Source organism: Macaca mulatta, chromosome 11, assembly GCF_049350105.2.
Source record: "Macaca mulatta isolate MMU2019108-1 chromosome 11, T2T-MMU8v2.0, whole genome shotgun sequence".
In the NCBI taxonomy this organism is placed as follows: domain Eukaryota; kingdom Metazoa; phylum Chordata; class Mammalia; order Primates; family Cercopithecidae; genus Macaca; species Macaca mulatta.
In genome coordinates this window covers 120,108,871-120,135,832 of record NC_133416.1, presented here as the reverse complement: position 1 = coordinate 120,135,832, position 26,962 = coordinate 120,108,871, and the positions used below count along the sequence as shown (strand labels likewise).

The 26,962-nt window shown below is 46.0% G+C and overlaps 1 protein-coding gene across 44 annotated transcripts in view; it reads right to left on the bottom strand.

Annotated features, from left to right (window-relative positions):
• Positions 1 to 26,962, bottom strand: part of RPH3A (rabphilin 3A) — a 334,954-nt gene that overhangs the window by 19,051 nt on the left and 288,941 nt on the right. For 42 of the 44 annotated variants that reach the window (XM_077955194.1, XM_077955204.1, XM_077955172.1 and 39 more), the window contains 10 exons: positions 18,222 to 18,351; positions 16,905 to 16,988; positions 14,801 to 14,966; positions 13,564 to 13,602; positions 13,322 to 13,468; positions 8,122 to 8,208; positions 7,560 to 7,622; positions 6,148 to 6,372; positions 3,862 to 3,941; positions 1,277 to 1,351 (listed from right to left, as the gene is read on the bottom strand). In XM_077955194.1, the coding sequence (XP_077811320.1) occupies positions 1,277 to 1,351; positions 3,862 to 3,941; positions 6,148 to 6,372; positions 7,560 to 7,622; positions 8,122 to 8,208; positions 13,322 to 13,468; positions 13,564 to 13,602; positions 14,801 to 14,966; positions 16,905 to 16,988; positions 18,222 to 18,351 (1,096 nt within the window). Of the gene's footprint in view, positions 1 to 1,276; positions 1,352 to 3,861; positions 3,942 to 6,147; positions 6,373 to 7,559; positions 7,686 to 8,085; positions 8,209 to 13,321; positions 13,469 to 13,563; positions 13,603 to 14,800; positions 14,967 to 16,904; positions 16,989 to 18,221; positions 18,390 to 26,962 lie in introns of all 44 variants that reach the window. The other 2 variants (XM_077955206.1, XM_077955187.1) reach the window with 2 other exon arrangements.

Below are 26,962 nucleotides of genomic sequence, written 5' to 3'. Positions count from 1 at the left end.
GATCATGGCCACAGAAAAATGGATCAATGCTTGACACTGGGTCCCCTCTCCCTCCATGCACTGAGCCTCCTCCTTGAACTTCCCCTTAAGAAAGCAGAGACGTCTACCTCTGAGAAGAAATCATTTATAGGTCAGGGAGTCAGAAACGAGAGTCACCCGTTCCCATTTAGGCAGGGGATATTGGGATGGCTCTCTCTGTTCCCCCCAAATAGTACCCTTCATGCCTAAAATTCCTTAGAGGGGCCAACAGTTTTCATTTTACTCTGAGACAGAGAAGGCTAGAAATGCAACTATGCCCAGAAGAGGTGGGCTGGTGACAAATCTCATTCATGCTAACATGCAAATGATTCACATTAGATTCTTCAGCAAAGCAGCTTTGGCTGTTAGGAGTGGGTAAAGGAGGGCATCTAGAGGAGAAGCAAACATCACTGGGGAGTGAGGAGGAGCAGGGGCCAAACACTTCATAATTTGACCATGGCCAGGTGACGAACTGTCTTTCCTTGATCCAAAGAAGTGTGAGACAAAGTGTGTGTGCGTGTGTTGAGGGTGGGGGGCGGTGTGCACATGCGTACATGTGTCCTCTTTTGTCTCATGGAGCATTTGGTACTTGCAGGGGTATTTAACAGGCATTTTCTGAAGATCATTTGACAGATGTACTGTCACCTTTGCCTTTAGGACGTCTATGTCAAATTAACACAAAGCACAAAACAAAACCCAGGCAGCCACACTTCCATTTCCAGCCATGTACTCTGGGTGGGCCAATCCCCAGAGAGGAGAATTAACCCCAGAGCAAAGCAATGCTCAGCTGGTGAGCTGGAGGGGAGAGAAGGGTGGGAGGGCCAGGGCTTCAGAGAATATTCTCTGAAGGGCTTAGTCCTGAAATGTGGAGAGAGTGGCTCATTTCTATTGAGAGATGAGTGTGTGGTTGGGGGTATAAAATGTATGAGGGAGGTGAGCCAGAGCCAGCAGTGGGAGAGCTGCTGAAGGTGTTCGAGCAGATGAAGGGCATCGTCAGGGCATCTGCTTCTCTTCTGGCATTGCCAACTCCCCAGATCCCAGGTTTCTGAGTTGGAGAAATGGGCAGAGCCCCTGCCCAAGGGAGAATGACCCCTGGAACATACTTTACTTGCTCTGCAATGGCTTTGCTACTCACAGGATGAGGTGGGGTTGGGGATTTGGGGCAGATAAGGGCTATTTTAGGCTCTGAGCTGAGAACCCTGGGTATCTGCCAGGGCCCATGCACCCGGTTTGCAGAGAAGCCCAGGCCATATGGTACCTTGCTGGCTCCCGGCAGGAGGTGCAGCTTAACGTAGGGATCAGCCAAGCCATTTGAATCCATGGGCTTCAGGCCCTGCAAAAGAAGGAGGCAATGGTGTGAGGGCCTCAGGAGGGCCCAGTGCTCAGCTGTCATCAGCAATTGGCATAGCCCCCTGGCATCTGTCCTGCCTGTTGGTCCACCCTGTGTGCTTCCTTCTCCAAAGAGAGAGAAGGGAAATGCAGTATCATGGAAAGAGTGCTGGGACAGGAGACAAGGTTTCAAACCTGGCCATGTCACTTCCTGGCTATGTGACCTTAGGCAAGTTTCTTAACCTATCTGAGCCTCAGTTTCCCCACCTGTCAAATGAGGATAAGAACAGTACCTGCTTCATAAGGTGGTGAGATTTAAATGCAATTCCACCTGCAAAATGCTGGCATATGATCAAGGCTGGATTGTTATTGCTAGGATGGGAGGAGATGTCCCAGAAGAGTAAAGGCAAGGTTAGGGGAAGGAGAAGACTCCTACATTCCGGCCCTGACCCCTGCATTATCTTCTGAAACTTCAGTGTCTCCATCCATCAGGGCTGGGATGAGGCTCAGATGAGATACTATAAGGAAGTTTGGGGTAGGTAGGAATTAAGTTGATTTGTTAAAATGAGCAATCTCCAAATTCCTGGGGCTTAGACATACTCTGTCCATCCTCTACGTTCAGACCAGGCAGATGTCCCACCTCTGGGGTCCTGTCATCCCACTGCACAGCACTTATACCATGCACAATTGACCATGAACAACACGGGTGTGAACTGTGTGGGTCCACTTACATGACAATTTTCTTCCACCTCTGCCACCCCGGAGACAGCAAGACCAACCCCTCCTCTTCCTCGTCCTCCTCAGCCTACTCAACATGAAGACCATGAGGATGAAGACCTTCATGGTGATCCCCTTCCACTTAATGAATAGTAAATACATTTTCTCTTCCTTAGGATGTTCTCAATCAATATGAATTTTCTTTCTGCTAGCTTACTTTATTGTAAGAATACAGTACCTAATACCTAAAGTATCCAAAAGATGTGTTCACTGATTGTTTATGTTGTCAGAAAGGCTTCCAGGCAACAGTTGGCTAGTAGGGAATCAAAAGTTATACCATAGATTTTCAGCTGCACAGGGATTAACTGAACTCCCACATTGTTCAAGGTCAACTGTATTGTGTCCAGTGATCTTGGATCTTGTTTCCCCACTTGTTCAATGGGGCTGGCAGCAACTCCTGCTTCATGGGGCTCTTAGAGGATTAAATGAGATCTTGCTGTAAAGATCAGCTCCATCCCTTATCAGCTGTGTGACCTCAGGCTTTAACTTCCTAGACCTGTTTCCCCATCTGTACAATGGGGCTATTAAGAATCCCTACCTCAGAAGTTTCTATGAAAAGGAAACAAAATAATGTATGCACTTACTTAACTGCGTTATTGGCGGGGGTGGAGGGGCAGTGTTAAGTGCATCTAAGTGCTTGCCATAGTGACAATAAATAGGTGTCCAATAAATGCTGATGCATACATACTTGGTGCCTAATAAATGCCTATATATTATAGGTGCCCAATAAATGCTGCTACATAACAGGTGTCCAATAAATGCTGATACATAATTGGTACTCAATAAAGAAGTGACTTGGGCAAAGTAATGTGTTGGTCTAGGAGTTATATTAAGCATTTTGTACCTTATTTATCATTCAAATTGAGACATTTGAAGAGTGAAAAAGGAAGCACTTAATTATTATGGCAAGGCAACAGGCACAGAAGGGAACTGTCCTGGAAAAACTGGAACATGTGCCCACCACTATCCTTATGGGAGAGACACTACTATTATCCCTGATTTACAAATAGGCACACTGAGACACAGAGGGGTTAAGTCACTTCCCCCAAGTCACACAGCTAGGAATGGTCAGGGCTGGTATCTGAACCCAAGAAGCCTGGTTCCTGAGCCCCTGCTTGTTTTTCTGTGTGGCCCAGGCTTGGGGCTTTGCAGGGGAGGGGTGCAATCCTAGTCAATTACTTTCTGGGGTTTGCACTGGCTTCACCCAGCTTTTTCCCCTGGGGTCTGGAATCAAGTCAGCTCACTCTTCCGGAGCCTGCAGCAAGGCTGTCCCGCCCCCTTTGAAGCCCATTTTAGTGTCCCTGTGTCTCGGCTGCTGCTCCAGCGTGACAGCCGCTTCAGCAGAAGGGGCCTCAGGCAGACACAGAGATGAGGCCGTTCCATGGATATGTCAGCTGTCGAGCCAGGCTGTCATCTCCTCCCAGGCAGAACCTCCACCATCCCCTCCAGAGACACTGCTGGCCCAGGCAGATAGAGGCCGACTCTGCCCTTGAAGCCTGGCTGCATGTACTCCCAGGAAGTGGCTGCAGATAAGTGAAACCCCTCTGGGACCATCCCTGGAGGAGGAAGGCCTCCCAGAAAGGAATTCGCCTAATTACTGTGACTCTCCTCATCACCGTCACTATCATCGATAGACAAACAACAACAGGAGACAGGCCTGGTTACCCATCCCCATCTGAGTCTCCTAGCCATGCCAGAGCATCCTGAGAGGTCCCCTGCTTGGTCCCCATCACCCACCTTGGCCTTAATGATGGTGCACTGCAGGGAGCTGTTGTCCTGGTCGTAGAGAAGGCTGAATTCCAGGGCACCCAGCGTGGCTGAAGGGGGCAGAGACAGGAACCAAGATAATGAACATTCAGTCACTCAGCAAACATTTCCTGAGCACTTACTATGTGCCCAGGCTGGGCTATGAATTGAGACTACAGAAGAGAGGAAAACTCAGTTTTTGCTGTGAGTACCTCGTCTTGGTAGACCCTGCACTACCTTAGAGCGCTCAGGATGTCTGTGATCATTTCATCATCTGTGCACTTGCCTAGGTAATACCTTTCTGTCCTGATAGATTGAGAACCCCATGAGGGCAATAGCTGGGATTATCTTGTTGACTGCTGTGTCCAACACACGGCCCATAGTCGTAGGTGCTCACTTATTTGCTGAAGGGATAAATGAGTCTCAGCATTTGCTGTTCCCTCTGCCTGGAATGCTCTCCCTCTAGATCCTTACATGGCTTTCTCAGCTTAAATGTCACCTCCTCAGAGAAGCCTTCCTTGATCACTCTCTAAAGTAGCTAACATTGTAGTCACTCAATATATTTTATTTCCTTTATGGTGCTCTGTCTCCACTCGAAATGCATTCATTGGTATGTTAACTGTCTCTCTTCACTTGAACGTAAGCTTCAGGAGAATAGCTGGCAAGTCTATCTTTTTATTTTCCCATGATATCCCCAGCATCTAGAACAGTTTAAGGCACTTAGTACATGCTCAATAAACCCTTGTCAAATATAGAGATGAGTGAGTGTGTGAAGAGTACAGGGTATGGAGACAGGTTTGTAATAAACTACCGGGATAAGTTAAAAACAGGGACGGACATGAGGCTGGGAGGACTCATCTATGCTTGGTGGGTTGGGGACATTTAAGGCTGATGGAAGGAGCAGTAGCCAGTTTTCCAGGGAAAGACCAGGATGAGGGAAAGCAGAAGGGTGCATAGACAGGGCATTTTCAGAGCAGAACCAGCCTGTGGCTGACAAGGTGGGTGGACTCCTCTCACTTCTTTCTCCTGAGACCGCAGACCCATGACCCATGGGAGAGCACAGGGCACGAAGCGGGACAGCTGATCTTCCATGCAGGCCTGGCCTCTGATCTGCTACAGCTGTGTGACTGGCCACCAGCCCCTCCTCGCACTGACTGGATGTGCTTGGACAAGTCCCTCAACCTCTCGGAGCCTCATCTCTCAATCTGTAAAATGGGAGTCATAAAAGCAACTATGCCCAGGCTCGTAGGGAAGATTAAATGGGCAAATGCACAGAGTACACTCAGAATAGTGCCCAGCACAAAATGAGTGCCCAACACGTGTTGGCTTTTATTACCTCTGATGTCCATAACGCATAATAACAATTCCTCGTGTGTGTTTAGCCTTATGTAATAATGATTTCCATTTTATGAAGCACTTTCCCAGAAGGTATCTCAGTTTATCTGTCCCTTAGCCCAGGGGGAGGTGGTGCTGTGCTTTTCATCTTACAGTGAGGAGAAATGACATGGCAGGCCAAGGCCATGTTGCTGGTCACAGCCTTTGATCTGGTCCTTCTGTGTGGATCCAGTTTTCCCACTTGATCAGAAACAACTGGTAATGTCCCTACCTACCAACATATATTGCATGCAGACACTTGCCAGTTCTGCCTCCCTCCAGCTCACAAAGGCTGCCCCAGGCACACCTGGTGGGGGTGGGGGTGTTGTGGGGAAATGTCACTGGTGTGTGTGTGTGTGTGTGTGTGTGTGTGTATCCCTGGGACTTGGGGCCTGGTTGGGCTAAGTACACTGTAGGCATTTTAAAAGGATGCAAAAGAAAATGCCCAGTAAATTTGAAATAATGATTAATAAATTACTTTCAGAAGATACACATTAAAGAGTTTTAAAAACTGTTAAAATATGCATTCACATCTAGGACCAAAACTACTGAGTTATATAATAATTCTGTGTTTAACATCTTGAGGAACTAGTAGACTGAACGTCGAGAATACAGTTAATGCCACCGAATTGAGGTCTTTAAAATGATTTAAATGGTACCATTGATGTTATTTGTATTTCACCACAATAAAAAATACATGTAGCACTTAATCTTTAGGAAGCTGATATTTTGTGAATTTAGAAACACAAGTCTGCACTTCTATCACTTGGTTAATATGTTTATTAGGTCCAGCCTCTTAGGGGTCTGGGGATAGACAGGGCTGTCCCTGAGCCATTCCTGTTTTTCTGGACTTGGCTTCTGAAGTGATTTTTCCAAGATACCTCTCCCTTAGGCACCACCTACTTGCTTCATCCGAATCGTAGCTGTTGGCTTCCTCCTCCTCCTCCTCTGGGGGCGGTGGCTGGCGGGCTGCGGCAGGCTGGGGGGCAGCTGCAGATGCTTGGGAATAGGGCCCGGAGGGGTGGCTCATTCGGTCCTCTCTGGCTCCAACGGCTGGGTAGCCCCCAACTCCCCCTGTTCTCTCCTCTCGGGGTGGGGCAGTGGTCCCGGGGTCGCTCGGAACCACCTCTGCAGGGAGATAAGGAACAGGAAACATGCAGCTGAGTCCCTGTTTCATAACAGCAGCACCTGGGGACATTTTCAAAAGATGCGGATTCCCGGCTCCAGCCAGAATCGGTGGACATGCAGTGGGGCCTTGGGATCTGTGTTTGACAATAAGCCCCTCAGGCTGATTCAGATGCAGGCAAAACAGACCTCGTGGGAGTACAAATCAATGGTGTGGACTCTGGAGCCCAGACAGCCTGGGTTTGAATCTTGCCATGTGACCTGCAGCAAATTACTTAATGTCTCTGAGCCTCAATTTCTTTATCTGTAAAATGGAAATTACAATATCTGAAGCTCCTCAAATAATAGTATTTTTTTTAATGAACGAATATAAGTGCAGCACTTAAAACAGTGCCTGGTGCCTGAGAAAGCAAAAAGTGTCCGCATGTTCTCACTCATAGGTGGGAACTGAATAATGAGATCACTTGGACTCGGGAAGGGGAACATCACACACCGGGGCCTATCATGGGGAGGGGGGAGGGATTGCATTGGGAGTTATACCTGATGTAAATGACGAGTTGATGGGTGCTGACGAGTTGATGGGTGCAGCACACCAACATGGCACAAGTATACATATGTAACAAACCTGCACGTTATGCACATGTACCCTAGAACTTAAAGTATAATAATAATAAATAAATTAAAAAAAAAAAAGAAAGCAAAAAGTGTCTCGTAACTATGACTGATACATATGATGGTGATGCACATTGATGATATATGTTAACAGTAATCACTGTCACTCAGTGTGAGCTTAGTATATTCCAGGCAACCCACCAAGGTTTTCTACGTATTAGTTTGTTTAATCCCCCCAACAATTCTGGGAGGTAGGTCCTAGCATTATTCCCATTTTATAAATAAGGAAACTGAGGCTCAGGGAAGCTAAGTAACTTGCCCAAAGTCACACAGCCAGGAAGTGAAGGGGCAGGGATTTGAACCCAGGTAGTCTATGCTCTAAACTATACATGTTGGCATTTCTATCTAGCTAATCTTAGTACAGACTATCTAGAGTTTTAGACTCGGGGGGTTGTTCAGATCTCATCCAACAGGTCTCAGAGTACAGGCTGAGTCAAGTTCTGGCAGCTGCCTGCTCACTCAGGGAGGTAGGGGAGAGGTGGCCACTTGAGCAGGTATGGGAGGAAGCAGATACTCGCCTGGCTTCTGATCTGGAAAGCGTCCTGCTGGCCCAGGACCCGGTCTGCTGCCTCCTGGGGTCCCTGAGCAGAGAGAAGACAGAAAGAGAGATGCAGCAGAGGGGGTGGCATCATTTGGGGGTTCACCTTTTTCTTTTCATTTCACAGGGGTGGACACAGGCCCAAAGGCAGAAAGGTACCCGAGGCTGCAGGAACAGTCCCACCAGGAGGGGAGCTTTTGGACTTAGAAAGGCCTGGATCCAAGCCCCAGTGCTGTGGGAACTTCCTGAGCCTTGACTTGCTGCTCTGTGAAATGGGGGTGTTGGTCTTTGAGGTGGGAAACACTGGTGAATGAGGCGCCATCACTTTCTGCACTGGGTGGGTAAGATGCTCCCCGCCTCCTCCTCCTGCTCCCTGCCCAGCTTCTTGACCCAGGGGATTACTCGTTCTAAGGGTCTAAGAAGAGCTTAGGATTTAGTTGTGGCTGCAGCTTTGCAGAAAACCCAGCATGCTCTGCAAGCTGGTATAGGGGTCACAGCCCAGTGACAGCCTGGGCAGGTGCTAGCAGGCAAGTGGCAGGTACCTGGCTGCCCAGGCTGAGGTGGTGCTGGGCTCTGCACTGAGCCTGGGGCAGGTCTGGAGGCCTGGACTGAGTTGGCCCGTCTCAAACCTGCAGAGGAAAGAAGAGAAAACAGCCATTGTGTGTCACACACACACACAGCAGAAGGTAGCTTGGGACTGCTCAGCTGGTGTGGGGTGAGCCCCTTGGACTTTCGCTGGAGGCAGCTCCTCACTCGCTCAGCTCTTTCTGACTCTTCTGCCTTCGGTGTGTTCTTTCCTCTCAATCCTCAGACTCTGGTGAGTCACAGCAGCAGCACAGATGTTAAAAAGCACAGGTTCTATAATCCTCCTTCCACCTGTGTGGCCTTGCTCAAGTGACCTGTCCTCTCTGGCCTCAGTTTCCTCACCTGGTATATGGAGATAATCACTTAACTGATAGAGCTGTGGGGAAGATACAATGTTACAAATAGGCAATGCTCAGAACAGTACTTGGCATGTACTAAAGACTCGACACATGTCAGGTGGTGAGATTATTTTATTATTATTGAAAGAATGTGTCTTTATCTTCATATGGACTTGGCTTTGCCTTCCTGCTGTTTCCTATATGGGCTGTGTGACCTTGGGCTGGTCACTCACTCTCTCTGAACCTTAGATGCCCCATGGAGGCAACAGTTCCACTTAACTCAAAATAGTAATGAATAAACATTTATTTAGTGCTTGCCATATGCCAGGAACTTTACATATAAGAACTTCTTTAATTTCTACACTAATAACCACTAATAACCTTATGGGATGGGGCCTTATTGTCTCCATTTTACAGATGGGGAAACTGAGGCACAGAGAAGTTACTGAGCTCATCTAATGTCTCTTGGCTGGTTAGTGCAGAGCCAGGGTTTGAATGCTGGCAGTTGGTCTCTGGAGTCTATACCAGAGACCCTCACATGCTGTTGCTTCCCAGAGAGGGACTGAATTGAATAATGCGTGCAGCAGCTTCTGGTACCCAGAAGGTGTGATGTTCTGGGAAGAAAGCCCTGCCTTCTCTTACTTCACGGGGCTAGATGCCGTCTTTCCTGAATCCAGCACTTTTGGCTGGATGGATGCTTGAATACACATAACAGAGGGTACTTTACCACCTCTACCTGGGAGCTTATGAGTTACCAAGTCCTGTCCCAGGTTCCTACATTAGCACGGCCATTTGTTTGTTCATTTGAGGCCTCGTTCATTTGTTCGTTCATTTATTCACTCATTCATTCATTCATTCAACAAGCATCCATTGGGTATCTACCAAGTGCCAATCCCTGGGCTAAGATGGACAAAACACCATCTTATATCCTCCAGGAGTGCAGAGCCTAGTCACAGGAAGGAGACAGACACTGAAATTATGAGTTTATGAGGCAACAATAGCCAACAGTCATTGAGTTCTTCAAATGCACCCCTCATGGGGTACATGAACCATCACCTCATGGAAGCTTCTCAACTCAATGCCATGCATGGTATTGTGCTTCCCACTTTGCAGTTGAGGTAGTGGGGGTTAAATATGCCCAAGGTCACATAACCAGGAAGCCCCTAAGGTAGGACTTCTGTCCAAGTCTATCTCAGATCTTGTTGAATGTATAAATGACACCCGAAGTCCATCAACAATAGAATAAGCTACTCCAAGAGGAAAGGAGTCCCCCCTTACAGAGAGTATGTGGGTGATCAAACCCCTTTCAGAATCCTCTGAAGGGATTTCCACACTGTATGTGAGGGAGGACCCTGAGATTCCAGGATTAAGCCCTGGAACAAGGGAGTTTTACTGATAATTTGTTTTACTGAGCTGCTCTCAGTCCCTCAAGTGGAACTTATAACAGACCAGCTAGGAGCATTGGCTCTGCATGTGAACTGCCTGGGTTAAACACCAGCCCTGCTATTACTTTTATGTGAGCTTGAGATTGTTTTAGCCTCTCTTTGCTGCATCTATTATGTGAAGACGACTACAATAGTACCTATCCAAAAAGAGTTGTTGATTGGATCAATATGGCTCATGCAAAGGGTTTAATCACATACGTGGCAGAGAGTAGATGCTCAATAAGTTTAAGTTGCTATTATGATTATTAATTCAAATATGGAAGCACTTGAGAGCCTATAATCAACTAGGAATCTTAGTATAGGCTGGAAAATGATGGGAAAGAGATAAAATTATGGTAGATGCTCCAAACATTTGGAAACATAATAAATTAATGGAGAGAGACATGTCCCTGGTATTATGAGGGAAAGAGATTCAGGCTATAATGCTTTAGACAGTGGTAAGTCCTGCATTAGGGCTGCGTCTCACTACCCTGGGAGCTCAGAGAAGGTAGCAGCTAACCCAGCTCAAGGTGGAGCAGGTGCATGCTAGAAGCTAGACCAGGGGAACATTTACATTGACTCCTGAGGGACAGGGGATTCAAATCCAGTTCAGAAATGTCCTATGACCGTCTTTGTCTTCAGAAGACAAAATAATATTGACGCTAAAAGCAGGATTTGATATGCAGAAATTAACTCGAAATGGATCAAAGACCCAAACATAAGGGCTAAAACTAGAAAACTCTTCGAAGAAAACATAAAGGAACTTCTTCAGGATCTTAGATTAGGCAATGATTTCTTAGATACAACACTAAAAACATAGGCAAGAAAAGAAAAAACAAGATAAACTGTGCTTCATCAAAATAAAAGTTTTCTGTGCATCAAATGACACTATAAAAGAGTGAAAAAACAACCCATGAAATAAGAGAAAAATGTGTAAATTATATATCTGATAAAATATTAATATCCAGAATACATAAAGAACTTCTATGACTCAACAACAAAAGACAAACTATCCAATTTAAAATGTTTTCAAAGGACTTGAATAGCTGTCTCTCCAGGGAAAATACACAAATGTCCAAAAGCACATGAAAAGATGCTCAACATCACTAATCACGAGGGAAATGCAAGTCAAAACCACAAGGAGATGCCACTTCACACCCATTGGGATGACTATTATTAAAAAGAAAAACAAAACCCAGAGAACAACAGATATTGATGAGGACATGAAGAAATGAGAACCCTTGTGCATTGTTGGTGGGAATCTAAAAATGTCTCAGCCACCATGGAAAACGGTATGGTGGTTCCTCAAAAAATTAAACACAGAATTACCATATGATCCAGCAACTTCACTTCTATGTATATACTCAAAAGAATGGAATGTAACAGATATTTGTATGTCAGGCACACAATGACATCATTTACAACAGCTAAAAGGTTGAAACAACCCAAACTTCCATTGATGGGTGAATGGATAAACAAAATGTAGTGTATATATATGTGTGTATATACATACACTATATATATGTATATATACATGTATATACATGTACACCACTATATATAGTATATGTACTGTATGTATATACACTATATGTATATAATATACAACATATACTATATATTGTATATTATATTATATATTATATATACTGTGTTTCTATATATTCTATTGTATATATGTATACTATATTATGTGTCTATCTGTATACTATATAAATACACAATAGAATGTTATGTATTCTTAATTTATGCCCAGTGTTCCATTATTGGAACGCTAAACTTGTAGGAGTTATTTATATCCTACTGCTCAAAGTCGCCGTCAAGGTCTGATTTTTTACAAAAAAAAATTGCAACCTCCAGCATAAATGGGTTAAAAAGGAAAGAAATTCTGACACAGGCTGCAACACAGATGAACCTTGAAAACATTATGCTAGGTGAAATAAGCCAGTCATGAAAGGACAAATTCTGTATGCTTCTACTGATATGCAGTACCTAGAGTAGTTAAAGCCATAGATACAGAATCAAGAATAGTGGTTACCAGGGGCTGGGCAGAGAGAAGAGTGTGGAATTATTATTTAATGGATACAAAGTTTCAGTTTGTAATGACAAAAAAGTTCTGCAGATGCATAGTGGCATGGCTGTGAACCATGTGAATGTACTTTACACCACTGAATTGTACACATGAAAATGATTAAAATGGTAGATTTTATGTTATATATATTTTACAACAATCAAAAAATAATTGTAAAAGGCATCGCCAAAAGAAATTTAACCTCTGGAAGAGAAAAGAAAAAGTACAGGCTTTGATGTTGGACCTATATGGAATTAATTCTCATTGTAACCAGTTATCAGCTGTGTGACCTAGGGCAAGTGGCTTCACCTCTCTGAGGCTCAGTTTTTCCATTCTGTAAAATGTGAATAACAGAAGTCTCATGTGGATTTTCGAGTTGTGGCAAACATTAAATGAGACAATATATGTAAAAGAACTTGAAATGGCATTTGGCACATAGTAAACACTCTATAAATATTTCATGATGTTGAGGATCTGAGAAATTCCTTTCTCTGTTCATCTAAACCATAGGTTCATTGTTGGGGGAGGTCTGGGTAGATGATGAAGCACAAGGTATGTGCCCAGCTCTGTTGCCAATAAGAGGAAGTGAAGTGCTAAGCTCCAAACACACAATTCAGGAAGAGAAGACCAGACGTCAACATGGGACCTAAATATTCAGCCAATCTGACTTAGACCCAGACGCAGCCCCTTCCTGCAAAAGAAATGAAGTTGCTTTGAGGTCTCAGACAAGGAGCTATGGAACAAAGATGTTTCACTATGGTAGACATTTCCTTCAAAGTCCTGTGCTCAGTGACTACCACCAATGGGCACTCTTGCCAAATAAACCCACCATGAGTGAGGCCAGAAATGCGAGGTACCCAATACGAGCGCCTGTCAGTGACATCCTGGCCATGCTGACCTATGCCATATGCCCAGACAGCAAAGGCCATTGCCAAGGGTAGACTTGGAGAGATCTTTGTGAGTGAAGCATCCTTGCTTTGTTCAAAGCCTACGGGCATTTTTCCCCCAGGTTTTTTGTGGTTTTTTTTTGTTTGTTTGTTTGTTTGTTTTTTGAGGCGGGGACAAAAAAAATCATGTTTTCTGACATATAGTATTACATCAAGAAAAGGATCTAACCAAAATTATGGATGTCTAGAGCCAGAATTGTTTCTGAATCCTGTCTTTCCTCTACCGTAGACTAGAACCAGTATCTAGAACAGAACATGGCACACAGTAGGTACTCAGTAAGTGCTGCCTAAGTAAATGAATAAAAACACAGTCCCTCTCATTCTTTTTGAGTCTCCCTATCCAGAGAACTGTCTCTGGATTTGCCCATCTTGCTCACCTGCTGGGCTCCGGCTGGAGTCTCCAGCACCTCCGCTGTGGTCCCAGCTCTCTGAATCCCGGCTAGATGAGCCCATTCGTGCCTCGGAGGCCCTGCGCACAGGAGGCCCATAGCTTCCTCGCCCGGGAGCAGAGGCCGGGTCAGGGCCTGGAAAGAAGAGCATGAATTGAATGGAGAAAGGGCATCGAGGGAATTAGGCCAATTCCTGTCTCAAATGACAAAACAGAGTCAGCAGAACCCACCTGTCTTCTGACCTGGGCCCCTCCTATCTTCACTGTCACCTGGAGAAAGAAAACACAAATTATGAGGATTATTGGTTTTCTGGTGTCTGGAAAACCAGAACTTAAGAAGCCTACAAAGGGGTTCATTGACTATTGCCCAAGAATATGTTTCAAAAATTAAAAGTCTTCCTCCCAACTTCCCCTTTGATCTAGCTCCTGTTTACAATTTCACTTTTTTTTTTTTGCATGCATAAACACATACGAGCATACACAGGCTTTATAAAGAATAATTATGCTATACAACCTTCCCAGCCTAGAAAAACTAGGAAGAAGGAATCTTTTAGTGGTAAAAACTGGGGACTCCTCAGGAATGCAATATATGTTGACAATTTGGTGATTCTCTGCAAGGAGTAGAAATTGCTCATGCCTTGTCAGGAAGAAAACATTTGTTGAATGCCTTTTAGGTGGCAGGCATTGTGCTAAGTACTTTGATAAGTTATCTTACGAAAAATGCAGATGGACACTTCAATATTTGACACCTTCAACTATACCCTTCCTTTCAGAAGCACTGCCTGCATTCAATCTGGAATTGTCATTTAGTCCAGATTTTATCACTTAGTGTCAATTGAAATTATCGCAAGGGCTTTATCTGGTCAGTCCTAGTGGTCTAGTCCAACTAAAATGTATTTTTACTATGGTTGTTTTTTTAAAATTTTTACTGTTTTGCTTCTCCCTCTTAATCACTTTAATAATTAATCATAAACTTGGATAATAGTGATCATGTCAATAGTAGCAATTTGGCAGCAGTAATTTTTCTTTTACTGATTTCCTTCTATTTATCTTTCACTTTTAATTAGTCCAAGTCAGACTTGCTTATGGATAGTAGGAGAAATATTAGGGTCCAGGAAGGCCTTCTCAGCAAGCCAAGTATTCTCCCAGGCTCCAGTGTGATCTTGGTGGTGAGAGTCTCTCTCAGTTCCTAATTTTAATTTCTACCTCTTGTACACTAGATATTCCACCAGGGATGACAGCGAAGCCTCTGGGCAGCTTGGCATTGCTGGAGAATTCCTTGTGCTACCCTCTTGATAAGAGTTTATGGTGAACTATGAAGGAGATATAGAAGTCCTAGAACCAAGTCCAGAAGCTGACCATCCAACAACTGGATGGAAACACAGACATGATGTCAGGCCATCCCTCAGGTAGACCAGTTGGCTAAGATCTGTCCTTGGTCCTGAAAGAAGCACCTGCTTTGTCCTACCTCGAGCTGGAGCCCGGGCCGGGTGCTTGGGCTCAGAAGCAGGCTGTTCAGGAGCAGCAGGCTCACTGACAGGCTGCTGGGGCTTGGTCTTCTTTATAGGCATAGGCTGTGGAAGGACCTGTTTGGGGAAGCCTTTGAAGAACCATGCTCCAGAACGCTTCCACACCTGGGGAGGAGAGACAGGGATTGAAGATGTGGCAACCAAGCACTGTTGCTCTTACCTTCATGAGTGCCCATTTTTATCTTTCCTCCTCGTCCAAAGCACACTGACACAATAGCCAGCACAATTTTCTTACTACTACAGAGCCCTGCACAATTCATACTTATTCAGTCCATCCACCCTGAACACTCAGTAGAAAGGGCTTGAGTTTACCCATGGAGAAAGTGGAGTTTGGGGGCCGGGCGCGGTGGCTCAAGCCTGTAATCCCAGCACTTTGGGCGGCCAAGACTGGTGGATCACGAGGTCAGGAGATTGAGACCATCCTGGCTAACACGGTGAAACCCTGTCTCTACTAAAAGATACAAAAATATAGCCGGGTGAGGTGGTGGGCGCCTGTAGTCCCAGCTACTCGGGAGGCTGAGGCAGGAGAATGGCATGAACCTGGGAGGAGGAGCTTGCAGTGAGCTGAGATCCGGCCACTGCACTCCAGCCTGGGCGACAGAGCGAGACTCCGTCTCAAAAACAAGAAAAAAAAAAAAAAAGGAAGAAAGTGGAGTTTGGATGGAGAAAATGGAATATCCAAAATCTTAAGGATGGGTCCAACAGTATACAGCCAGAGAATGGAAAAACAAGGGCTCAACTCCAAGTCTTCCATCTCTTAAATGTGGCATGGTCTCCACTACACTGGTTGTTGTAAACAGGGTGATCTACCTACAACTTCCCCAAGACCTCTGGCCTTTCTCCTGGCCCTGTGGGTCAGGATAGAGCAGCACACCTAGGATGGTGTGTGAAACATCTTCCATTGCCCAGTCAGATTCATTCTCCACCCTGCTCTGTGCCCCAGGAGGCTGACCAGTATGTACTGCACTAACTGGACTCCACGAAATAAACTTTGACTTCTGTCTTCAGGTTTATTTGGTCAAGGAAAGCACCAGGGATTACAACAAAGCCTCTTGAAAGCTTGGATTGCTGAAGAGTTCTCCAGACAAATAAAGAGTTTGTAGTTAAGAGGAGGGTGGGACTATGGTATTTATTTCCTTGGCTCCCCACAACCCACCACTAGTTGGACAGTGACTGCATTCCTGTTAGGCTACACCTATCTTCCAGTCTGGTAACCACTATCTCTTCTCTTCAGTCTTATCTCTTCAGTCTTAGGAGGGGAAACAGCAACCCTGTTTTTGCTGGTGCTAGGGTGACTCGTCAACCCTTGCTGATTCCTCTTAGCTCTGCCTGGACCTTTGTCAATAACACCTTCATCAAGTCCTTGATTAACCTACTGAAGTGTGCCAATGCTTTCCTGCCAGGCCCCTGACAGATATTGAGGAGAACATGGTTATTGAAACATGGTCTCAAAGGCAGGACTCTGCAGCAGTGGGTGGGGGATGAAGAAATTGGAAGAAGAAGAAAGGACTTAATTGGGGTAAGATAAGTAAGAAGCAGAACTGGGGAAGAGAAGGATGCCATGGGAGAAAGAAAAAGGGACAAAGTAAAGAGAAATTGCCGAAAGAAGCGTGTGAAGATATGAGAAACAACAAAATGAGAAAAGGGAGAAAAAAGCATAAGGATTAGAGGAAGAAAAGAGTTCAAACAAGAGGAGAGTATGAGGAAAGAAAAAAATGGAAATAAGAAATGGAATAGAGAGACAGAAAGGAAAGATGTTGGGAGAGGAAGACTCATAAGACTCATAAGAATCAGAGAAATGGGGTCAAAGAAAGAACAGAGGCCAGAGGGCAATGAACAGAGAGGGAAGAAGAGAGGATGGGAAGGAAGAAAAAAAGTCACAGAAGCAGAGGAGGAGAAAAGAAATTCCTCCAAATAGTGTGAGGTTGTTCTGTCAATGTTCACTGCTGAGCTGGCTCCTTTCATACCAACCTCCTAAGGCACCTCTTAAGCTGGCCAAGAAAGGAGGGTGATCTAGGCACCAGATGGGACCAGGGCACTCACCTCCCTCTGCTCAATGCAGATTTTGCAGAGCCACACAGAATGCAGGCGGTTGTTGGTCTCCACTCCGCACTTGGTGCAGACATTCTGTGGATGAAACACAGGCAACACACTCAGATGAGCCATGCTCATGGGAGGCACGGCAATGTCACCCCCTGCTTTCTCTTGGTGGATGTAAAGAGGAAGAACTTGCCTCCATTTCTCACACTTCCTTCCAAGAGCAAGGCCAATTAGAACAAAACTCCAATTTGAGTCTTATTTCCAGTAACAAGAACTTGAGTCATTCCCAAGCACTGGATGAAGGAATTCTCTAAGTGTCCTTGTGGGATCTGAATTTTCATCATCCACACAGGGGAAATCACTGACATACTTTTTTCTAAAGACGAATGACCATATATCCATTTCGTGTCTTAATTTATTTCCTCTTTATTTCCAAAATGGACCTGACACAACCTAGACTATGACTAGAAGTTTAACTACCCAAGGGGAAGAAAGTTATCTGAGAAAATGCCCCATGACTGTGTGATGGAATACTATATTTTTTATTGAATTTCCTGGAAGTTAAGACAATTAGGAAAACTTAATGGGTCATGAAATTCTCACTTTTGAGTTGACTGGCAAGTTTTTCAGAATACATAAACTCTTCCCAAGATTTCATTCTACATGTCAAATGTGACATCAGGCTGGAGATGATGACATTATAGATGTCTCCAGCTGGGTTGTTCAACTGAACTCTTGGAGTCCGGCAGACCCCAGGACAGTTGTATCTCTGCTCCCAAACTGTCAAGTGCAGACAGTTGAAGGAAAGGTTAGATGGTCAACAGAGTTCAGAAAGACTCCCCTTTGAGAACAAATGCTTTGGAAGCTAAATGATTCTAACTTGGCTAAACAGAGGCTTTCTAAGTTTCTTGTATCATAACCCAGGATACGAGAAAACTGAAAGCATTCCACATACACGCAAGTATAAACATGTGCTTAGCATGCTCTTTAAACTGACACATAACTTGCTAAGGTATAACCAGGATAGCTGCAGTCTCAATCATAGCTCATGTCCTGCCACAGGCTCCCTAGTTCACCCTGGATGGACCTCAGCTCTAAGAGACAGAAGGATCAGAGTGGCTTCCAGGGAGGAACCAGGATCAGGGTTACCTTGGAAGACAGTAGGGCATGGAAGCATCCCAGAAAAAAACCATATCCTGGCAAGTGATCTTCAGGATCCAAGTTCCACCCCCCAACCCCAGTGACCCCTACAGCTGGAGCCTAGGACTTTTCCCTCTGCAGGTGCTGCACAGGGAAGAAGGGATAAGAGGATGATGGTACCTTCTTACAGTCCTCACATACTACACAGGCAGAGCCCAGCATCCCCAGCTGTTCTCCACACAGTATGCAGCGGTTCACCCCATCCCCAGCCACGTTCTTCCTCATGTTTTCCAGGCGGTCCACCAGGCGCCTGGAAGCAGAGACAAGGTAAATAAGGACCTTGTAGGACTGGGGACCACCAGCATACCCCACAGTGTCGGGTTTATGGTTTTCCCCTTCTTTGAGTCACACGCTCTTGTGCATCTGATGACAGTTGTAAACTCTTCCCCAGGAAAAGGCACATGCACATAAAATTCTGACACATTTTCAGAATACCAAAGACCCCCTCCCACACCCCTCAAAGTCCCATCTGTTCTACTGACTTTGGATTAAGAACCTTATCTAGTCCTTTCTATCTCCTGTCACCTCCTCCCAGAAACTGCCTTCTGAGTGCTAGATTTATTTAGATCTATTTATCTGTCTCCATGATGCCTTCACTTGGATGTCTTCACAGGCATCTCAAACTTATGCTTTCAAACTCAACTTTTCATCTTGTCTGCTCTCCATCCCCAGCTCCAGCAAACCTGCCTCCCAGTCTTGGGAAATGTCACCACCATCTACATACTTGCTCAAACCAGAAACCCTGTGGGGGCCTTCCTTGACCCCCTCCTCTCCTGACATTCAATGACCCAACCAAATTCTTGGGCCCCACCCCAGCCCAACTGAATTAGAAATTCTGCCCCGAAATTGTCAAGTGCAGACAGTTTAAAGAAAGGGTAGAGGGTGAACAGAACGCAGGAAGGCTCCCCTTTGAAAACGAATGCCCTGGAAGCTAAACAATCATTCTAATTTGGCTGGATAGAGGTCCAGCAATCCGTATTTTATGAGTCCTCCAAGGTATCCTGATGCATGCTCAAGAATGGCTTTGAGAATCATTGCTCTAGTTACACTGATCTTTCAATTTCAGTTCTGTCTGCTTTAGCATCAGAACACATTCAGTTCCTTGTGCCTGGAACAAACACACACATTTGTGATCTGTCTCTCTCTATTGCATACACACACACTTTTATATTTTCCCTGACTAGAGTGTCCTCAATTTTTTTTTTTTTTTTTTTTTTTTTTGAGACAGAGTCTCACTCTGTCGCCCAAGCTGGAGTGCAGTGGCATGATCTCGGCTCACTGCAACCTCTGCCTCCCCGGTTCAAGTAATTCTCCTGCCTCAGCCTCCCGAGTAGCTGGGACTACAGGCACACACGGCCACGCTGGGCTAATTTTTGTATTTTTAGTAGAGACGGAGTTTCACCATGTTGGTCAGGATGGTCTTGATCTCCTGACCTCGTGATCCGCCTGCCTCGGCCTCCCAAAGTGCTGGGATTACAGGCGTGAGGCACCACGCCTGGTCCAAGTGTCCTCATTCTTTAGAATAGCACTCCCTCTTGAGAGCCTCCTCAGACTACCAATTTTATCCACTCTACTAGCAACCTGGTACTTCCTCATAGCATTAGTTACCTTTGGAATTAACTACAGGGATTATCTGCATTACGTAATTAGCTGATTGTGAAACAATCTCTGGTTTGTTGCAGGGCTATGAGTTTCCCCGGGCCAGGCACCTTGTCTGTTCTGTTCCCTGCTGTGTGCCCAGTGCTGGATCAGTGCCTAGGCTGTAGTGAGGATTTGTATATGCTGGTTGAATCAATGAATGAATGAATAAGAGCAGCTCACTCCCCACATGTGTATCTAGCAAAAGTAAGCGCCTTGAGTGTCAAGCCATGCATAATAACAGCTTACAATTCAGTGGTACTCACTATATGCTTAGCATGGCATGAAGTGCATTGCCACCCACTTCCAGGAGGGAGGCACTACTATTTATGCCATTTTACAGGTGAAGAAAGTGGCACAAGGAAGCTAAATGACTTACCCAAGGTCACACAGCTAGGAAGTGGCAGAGCCAAAACTAGAACCCATAACTGGACTTGGTGGCTCATGCCTGTAATCCCAACACTTTGGGAGGTCAAGTTGGGTGGATCACCTGAGGCCAGGAGTTCGAGACCAGGCTGACCAACACGGTGAAACCCCATATCTACTAAAAATACAAAAAATTAGCTGGGTGTGGTGGTGTGCATCTGTAGTCCGAGCTACTCAAGAGGCTGAGGCAGGAGAACCACTTGGACCTAGGAGGCGGAGGTTGCAGTGAGCTGAGATGGCACCACTGCACTCCAGCCTGGGTGACAGAGCGAGACTCTGTCTCAAACAACAACAACAATAAAAAGCCCCCTAGAACCCATGTCTCATATGCATGACCCCAGCACTTTTTAAAGTTTAATGTGTACGCAGATGACACGGGGATCTGTTAAAATGCAGATTCTGAAATACCAGGTCTGAGGTGGGGCCTGAGGTGCTACATTTCTAGAAAGCTCCCAGGTGGTGCCACATGATGCCACTGGTTTCAGACCACACACTGAATGACGACTGTGGCATCCTGTTTCCACTTCGGCGTTTTTTTGTGGGGGGAGGGGGTCACTTCCTACCAGCTTGAAGCCATCTCCTTGCCCATCCCTCAAATGAGGACTCCTTCTAGACACACAGCCAGTGAACCCAGATAGAGCTGGACCCCACCCACCCCTCCATGGGCTGGGTCCCAGCTGTGTACATACATGGCAGGGGAGAGCCGATGGGAGGGACGGGGGCGACACAGCACCCAGAGGGCCCCTGGTAGCCCTGCCTGGCAGGCACTTAATGCTGACTCTCCCCACGGCCCTCATTGCTCTTGCCACACCCTCAAAGTGCTCCAAGTTACAATGCCATAAATAGCAGCTTCTCCCTTTGTGTTCCATTCGAGAGAGGTACTGCCCTGCCCAATGAACAGGCAAAGGCAGCCTGCAGGCTCTGGAGCCTCCGCTGTGACCCAGATTGCACAGAACCACTTGAGGAGGCACGATGCGCAGAGCTGAAGGCAGCACGCTCTTCTCGATTCTTCCTCATTTTCCCCCCAGCCACCCCATCTTCCCTAAAAGTTATTTCTACAGGATGATGGGAGTGGGCAGGAACCAGGAACAAGCTCCCAGTCCATGGTCTCAGAACTCCTGTAATAACAGTAGCTGGTGTTTACTGAGCACTTACTATGGGCCAGGCACAGACTTTTATTTAAATTTTATTTCCTCATTTTATTTATGTAGTGTTACTATTATTTTTAGAGATAGGGCCTTGCTGTGTCACCCAGGCCAGAGTGCAATGGTGTGATCACAGCTTACTGCAGCACTAACCTCCTGACTTCAAGTAGTCCTCCTGCCTCAGCCTCCCAAGTAGCTGAGCTGGGACTACAGGCATGCACCACCATGCCTGGCTAATTTTTTTTTTTTTTTGACTGAGTCTCACTCTGTGGCCCAGGCTGGAGTGCAGGGGTATGATCTCGCATGCCTGGCTAATAAAAAATTTTTTTTTGTAGAGATGGGGTCTCACTATGTTGCTTAGGCTGGTCTCAAACTCATGGCCTCAAATGATCCTCTTGCCTTGGCTTCCCAAAGCATTGGGATTACGGATGTGAGCCCTCCACAGGGATTTTCTTAATGACTCCTCCCAGTCACACTAGAAGCTGAGGATTACTTTTGTTTCCATTTACTACATGAGAAAACTGAGACACAGAAAGGTTAAGTGGTTTATGCCAGTTACACAGCTAAGAAGTGGTGAAAGCTGGGACTCAGACCCAGAGTCGGCTCCCAAGTCCCTGTTCTTAGCTGCTACACCATGCTGCTGTGCACACAGCCATGTGCCATGTAGAGCCATGGGGATCGCCTTGAACAGGCCAACCTCCACCCTGCTCGATTTCCCTGCCTTTCCCTCACCAAAGGCCCCTCAATCATTAGTAAGCACCAAGCTGCACATATGCAGTTACCCTGGCTGGTTCCAGCCCGTCCACCTCTCACTGCCCGAGGTTGGGACAAGATACCCAACCAATGCTCCATCACTGTGTTTCTCTAAAGAACCCTCAACATGCGGCTGACAAATCTTGATTTTAGCCTGGGCTTTTGCCTCTCTGGACTTGTTTCCTCATCTGGAAAATAGGAGGCATTGGGTTGCATAGGTGGTTGTCAAACTGTGCTTCATGGTACCCCGAGGGTTTCATAGAGCCAGTTCAGGGGCCAACCTCTGTGGCAGCATGGTGAGAGAGAATTTGAGGGGTTACCACACCTCATTCCATACAGAGCATGTCTGCATTGATCTCTTTTGTTTGTTTGGGCTGTTGAATTAGATTTCCTTTAGAAAGTTGGTTCCAGGGTTTTAAAAAAACAGTTTGAAGTTGACTAGAGCTGTTAAACGTCAGGATGCCTTTCAATGCCATAGAACTATAAAATTTTATGAGACAATGAAGTGGGCTCATGGAGGCAGGGGATGGCAGTTGCATGGGGACATTTTTCTTATACACAGTTGCTCCCAACTATTTTCACCTTCATCAACTGCCTTAGTCAGAAAATAGATTGTGTTCTTCTCACTCTACCATTGGGGTCTCAGAGCACAGAAAGAGTGGGCCGCTAGCCTGGGTCACTCAGCCACAGCTAGAATCTGGTTCTCTGCTTCAGTCAATCATCTTTGCTTTCCATGAATCCCCACAGCCTCCTGCCTCAAGTCAAGCTTTGCCAAAGCAGCTCAGGAAGAGGGCGTGGGACAAATCCAATTCTAAACCGCATTGTGCTTTAAGGAAACTTAAAAGGGTTTTCTGCCTCTTCCTGGAAAATGAAGGCTGTGGACTTGCCTGTCACTTGCAAACCCACACTGCAGCCTCCCCACCTAGTGCCTGTTCCTTTCACCATTAACTCCTGGATGCCAAAAGGCCTCATGAACACACGTTATTCAGGGAGTGTCTCATTATCTCCTATCAGCAGCAGCAAATGGCACAGAAATGCAACAGAACCAAGATTATTACTCAAATGTCTCAGCTGAGGGACCCTCATTATCCATGAATTTAGTACAGATCAATAAAGAGGATGCATGTGAGGTGGGAACACGCAAATCCTCCTTCTCCCTCAGAAGATCAGGAATGAGCAGGGAGCTTCCTGCAGCCTGCCTGTTAGGGCACCCTGCTGCCTCAAATGCTGCAGCCACAAAATGGAAGACCCCAACAGCCTAAGACTTTAAACTAGGGAATAAAACTTTGCAAGAAGCCAAGTCAAAATTGGGTCATGGTGGACCATGTGTCACAAGTGGGTCTTTATCCTGGTGATAAAACATTTCAGCATCTTCACCCCAGAAGAAAGATGTTTTTACCAGTCTTGGCAGGGAAGCCCTAGATGTGTAAGGGAGACGCTCTCTACCGTCACTGCATGTCAATCAGCCAGCGTTAAGAAAAACACCAGTGCCCGGCCCTGACTCTAAACCTTCTCAGCTATGGATCTAATTCTGCCTGGATATCAGTATTTAAGCATGAAGTCCTGTTGAGAGCCACTGTGTGGGGGAAATATTACCAAAATGTATGGTATATCTAGATCATCTGGGGAGAATGTTCAATATTCAGAGAATAATTCTATGGTGTTGGAGGAGGCCTAGCAACCTGCATTTTAAAGCGGCTCCCTGTTTGAGTCTGCTGGTGAATTCCTGGCTACACTTTAAGAAATACGAAAGGAGGTGGTGAAGCATATCCCATGGAGATACGTTCTTCTTGCTGTGTTAAGTGGGAAAAAAACAAAAACCCAGAGTGCAGGATTGTGAACAGGGTGTGAGTTTGGGTTTGAAACGTGCTCATCTGAACATCTCCATTGTGTGCACTCAAATATGTATATATACATCATGAAGGAAACACATCAAGATATTCACAGCGATTATCACCAGGTAATGAGGGGTTATGGATAATTTTCACTTCCCTCTTTAATGCACCCAACTCGCTGGACTCCTCCTCTATACTCTCTTGACTTTCTTAAAATGAGCATGTATTACTTTTACATCAGAGAAGAAAGTGCATTTTTGAAGATGGAGATCATGTGGCCAATGGTTAAAAGACATGGGTTTGAATCCTACCTCTTTTCCAGTCAATGACCTTGAGAAAACCTCTTCTAATAAGAGAGGTTAGAAGAGCTGCAGCTCAAGTTTCCTCTCATGTGCAGCATTCTGAAATCTCAGATCCTGAGAGAGAAACACTGAGATTTCTCCTTCTTTTTTTTTGAAATGGAAGGACCCTTGATGACTAAGAGTAGACCTTGTCTGCATTGGCTGCCTGGTGTTATTTGCCTGCCTGGTTTTGTTTACCTATCTAATGTCTCCATCCCTTTCTCTCACATGAAGTGCCCAATTAGCTGAACCCTGTAAGTGGCTGACACTCACTACTATGTCTTTACATGCCTGATTAACTTTACGATGACTACTCACACCTGGCATCCTGAGAACATCCATCACCAGGCTAGGTGCTTAAGGTGAGCTGTTGGTTACTCAGTGAAGTCGGGCGGGCACATCCCAATTCCCAGGATGCTCTCAGAGGCACCAGGAGTATGTAGGAGTATGTCCCCTCCTCTGGGCACCAATGGATGGCCTCTGGAGGTGGTGGGAAGCAGGTTCCCAACTTGGTCTGGCCTTGCCATCCCAATGGAGGCAGACGGGCTATTCATTCACTTGACAAACATTTATAGAGCACCTACTATGTGCCTAGTAGACAGTGAGGATGCAACGGTAGCAAAACAACAAGATCACTGCCCTCATGGAGCTGGTGTTCAAGTGAGAGATCGGACATTGTTTAAAAAATCACGTGGCCGGGTGCAGTGACTCACGCCTGTAATCCCAGCACTTTGGGAGGCCGAGGCGGGTGTATCACGTCAGGAGATCAAGACCATCCTGGCTAACATGGTGAAACCCTGTCTCTACTAAAGATACAAAAAAAAAAAAGAAAATTAGCCGGGTGTGGTGGCAGGCGCCTGTACTCCCAGCTACTTGGGAGGCTGAGGCAGGAGAATGGCGTGAACCCAGGAGGCAGGGCTTGCAGTGAGCCAAGACTGCGCCACTGCACTCCAGCCTGGACGACAGAGCAAGACTCCGTCTCAAAAAAAAAAAAAAAAAAAAATCACGTAAATTGCTATAATCATCATAAGTCCCCTGAAGGACAAGTATGAGCAGCTTTGAGAACTCACAAGAGAGAGACAGGAACAGTCAGGACGGGTCCTCAGAGAAACCAAGGAATAGCATATGCGAAGGAAGTGAGAGGTGCTCAGCATGGCTGGGAGGCTGAATGGTGGGAGATGAGGCTGGAGAGATGGCAGGGACCACTCCATGCAGGGTCTTTTATTGAAGAGTGATGGGACAGCATGTAAGGGCTTTCAGTGGAGGAGACTCAACTTCCCACCCCGCCTTTTTTTTTTTTTTTCTTTTTTTTGAGACAGGGTCTGGCTCTGTCACCCGGGCTGGAGTGCAGTGGCTTGATCATAGCTCACTGCAGCCTCAAACTCCTGGGCTCAAGCAATCTTCCCACCTCAGCCTTTCAAGTAGCTGTGACTATAGGTGTGTGCCACTATGTCCGGCTATTATTTTTTATTTTTTATAGAGATGAGGTCTAACTATATTGCTTAGGCTCGTCTTGAATTCCTGGACTCAATCAAGCAATCTTCCCACCAAAGCCTCCCAAAGTGCTGGGATTACAGGTATTAGATACCACGCCCAGCCCCATTTAGAGACAACACTTGAACAAATGAATGGAGCCCTTGAGAGGCTTGGTGCAGTGAGAGTTTCAGATGCTGCAGCTGTTCCAGGTAGAATGAAGCAGGCAGGTTTCTGGTCTTTCTCCACACATGGAGCTGAGCAGGTCCTTTGAAACTACAAGGTTGGTCCAAATGGGTCTAACTCAATGGTGGTAAAAGAGCATATCAGAAGGAGGGCCACAAAATGTCACTGCATGCCAGCAGGTTTCAAGGAATCACTCGCTGTATTAGCTTTCTGTGGCTGCTGGAACGAACTATCACAACTTAGGGGTTTAGACCATATACATTTATCTTAGCAGCTCTAGAGGTCAAGGCTAAAGTCGAGGCATTGACAGGGCTTCATTCCTTCTGGAGGCTCTAGGAGAGCATCTGTTCCCAGGCCTTTTCCAGTTTCTAGAAGTCAGCTGCATTCTTTGGCTCATGACCCCTTCCTCCATTTTCAAAACCAGCAGTAGGGCATCTTTTAATCTCTCCGTGACTCTGATCTTCCTGTTCCCTCTCACGGGAAACCCTTGTGATGACATGGGGTCCACCTGGATAATCCAGGATAATCTCCCCATCTCAAGATTCACAACTATCACATCTGCAAAGACCCTTTTGCCACTGGAGGTAACATACGCACAAGCTCCAGGGATTGGAATGTGGACATTTTGGGGGAGGCCATTGTTTTGCCTGCCACACCCACATTTTTGCCCCATCAAGTCACCCAGAGCCTGATTTGGGTCTGAATCCAACTTTAGCCCTCCTCTGCAGAACAATTCCTCCCTGACTGGCTGTCGATGTCAGACAAGTCAAGTTTTTGACTCTGTGAGGTTCCAATTGCTTTCTTCAGGTATTTACATGCAGCCCCAAGAAAGCGTAGACTCCCTATACACAGGCACGCCAACACAGACACAGACACACACACACCCCTGCAGACGTGCACACTTTCAGGATTTAGTAGTAGGAAGCAGTTATGATGCAGCGGTTGGGGTGCCAATTCTGGAGTGAGCTTGCCTGGCCCCATATCTGGACTTCGCCACTTCCTAGCTCTGTGACCCCAGGAAAGCTACTTAACCTTTCTGAGCTTCAATTTCTTTATCTGTAAAT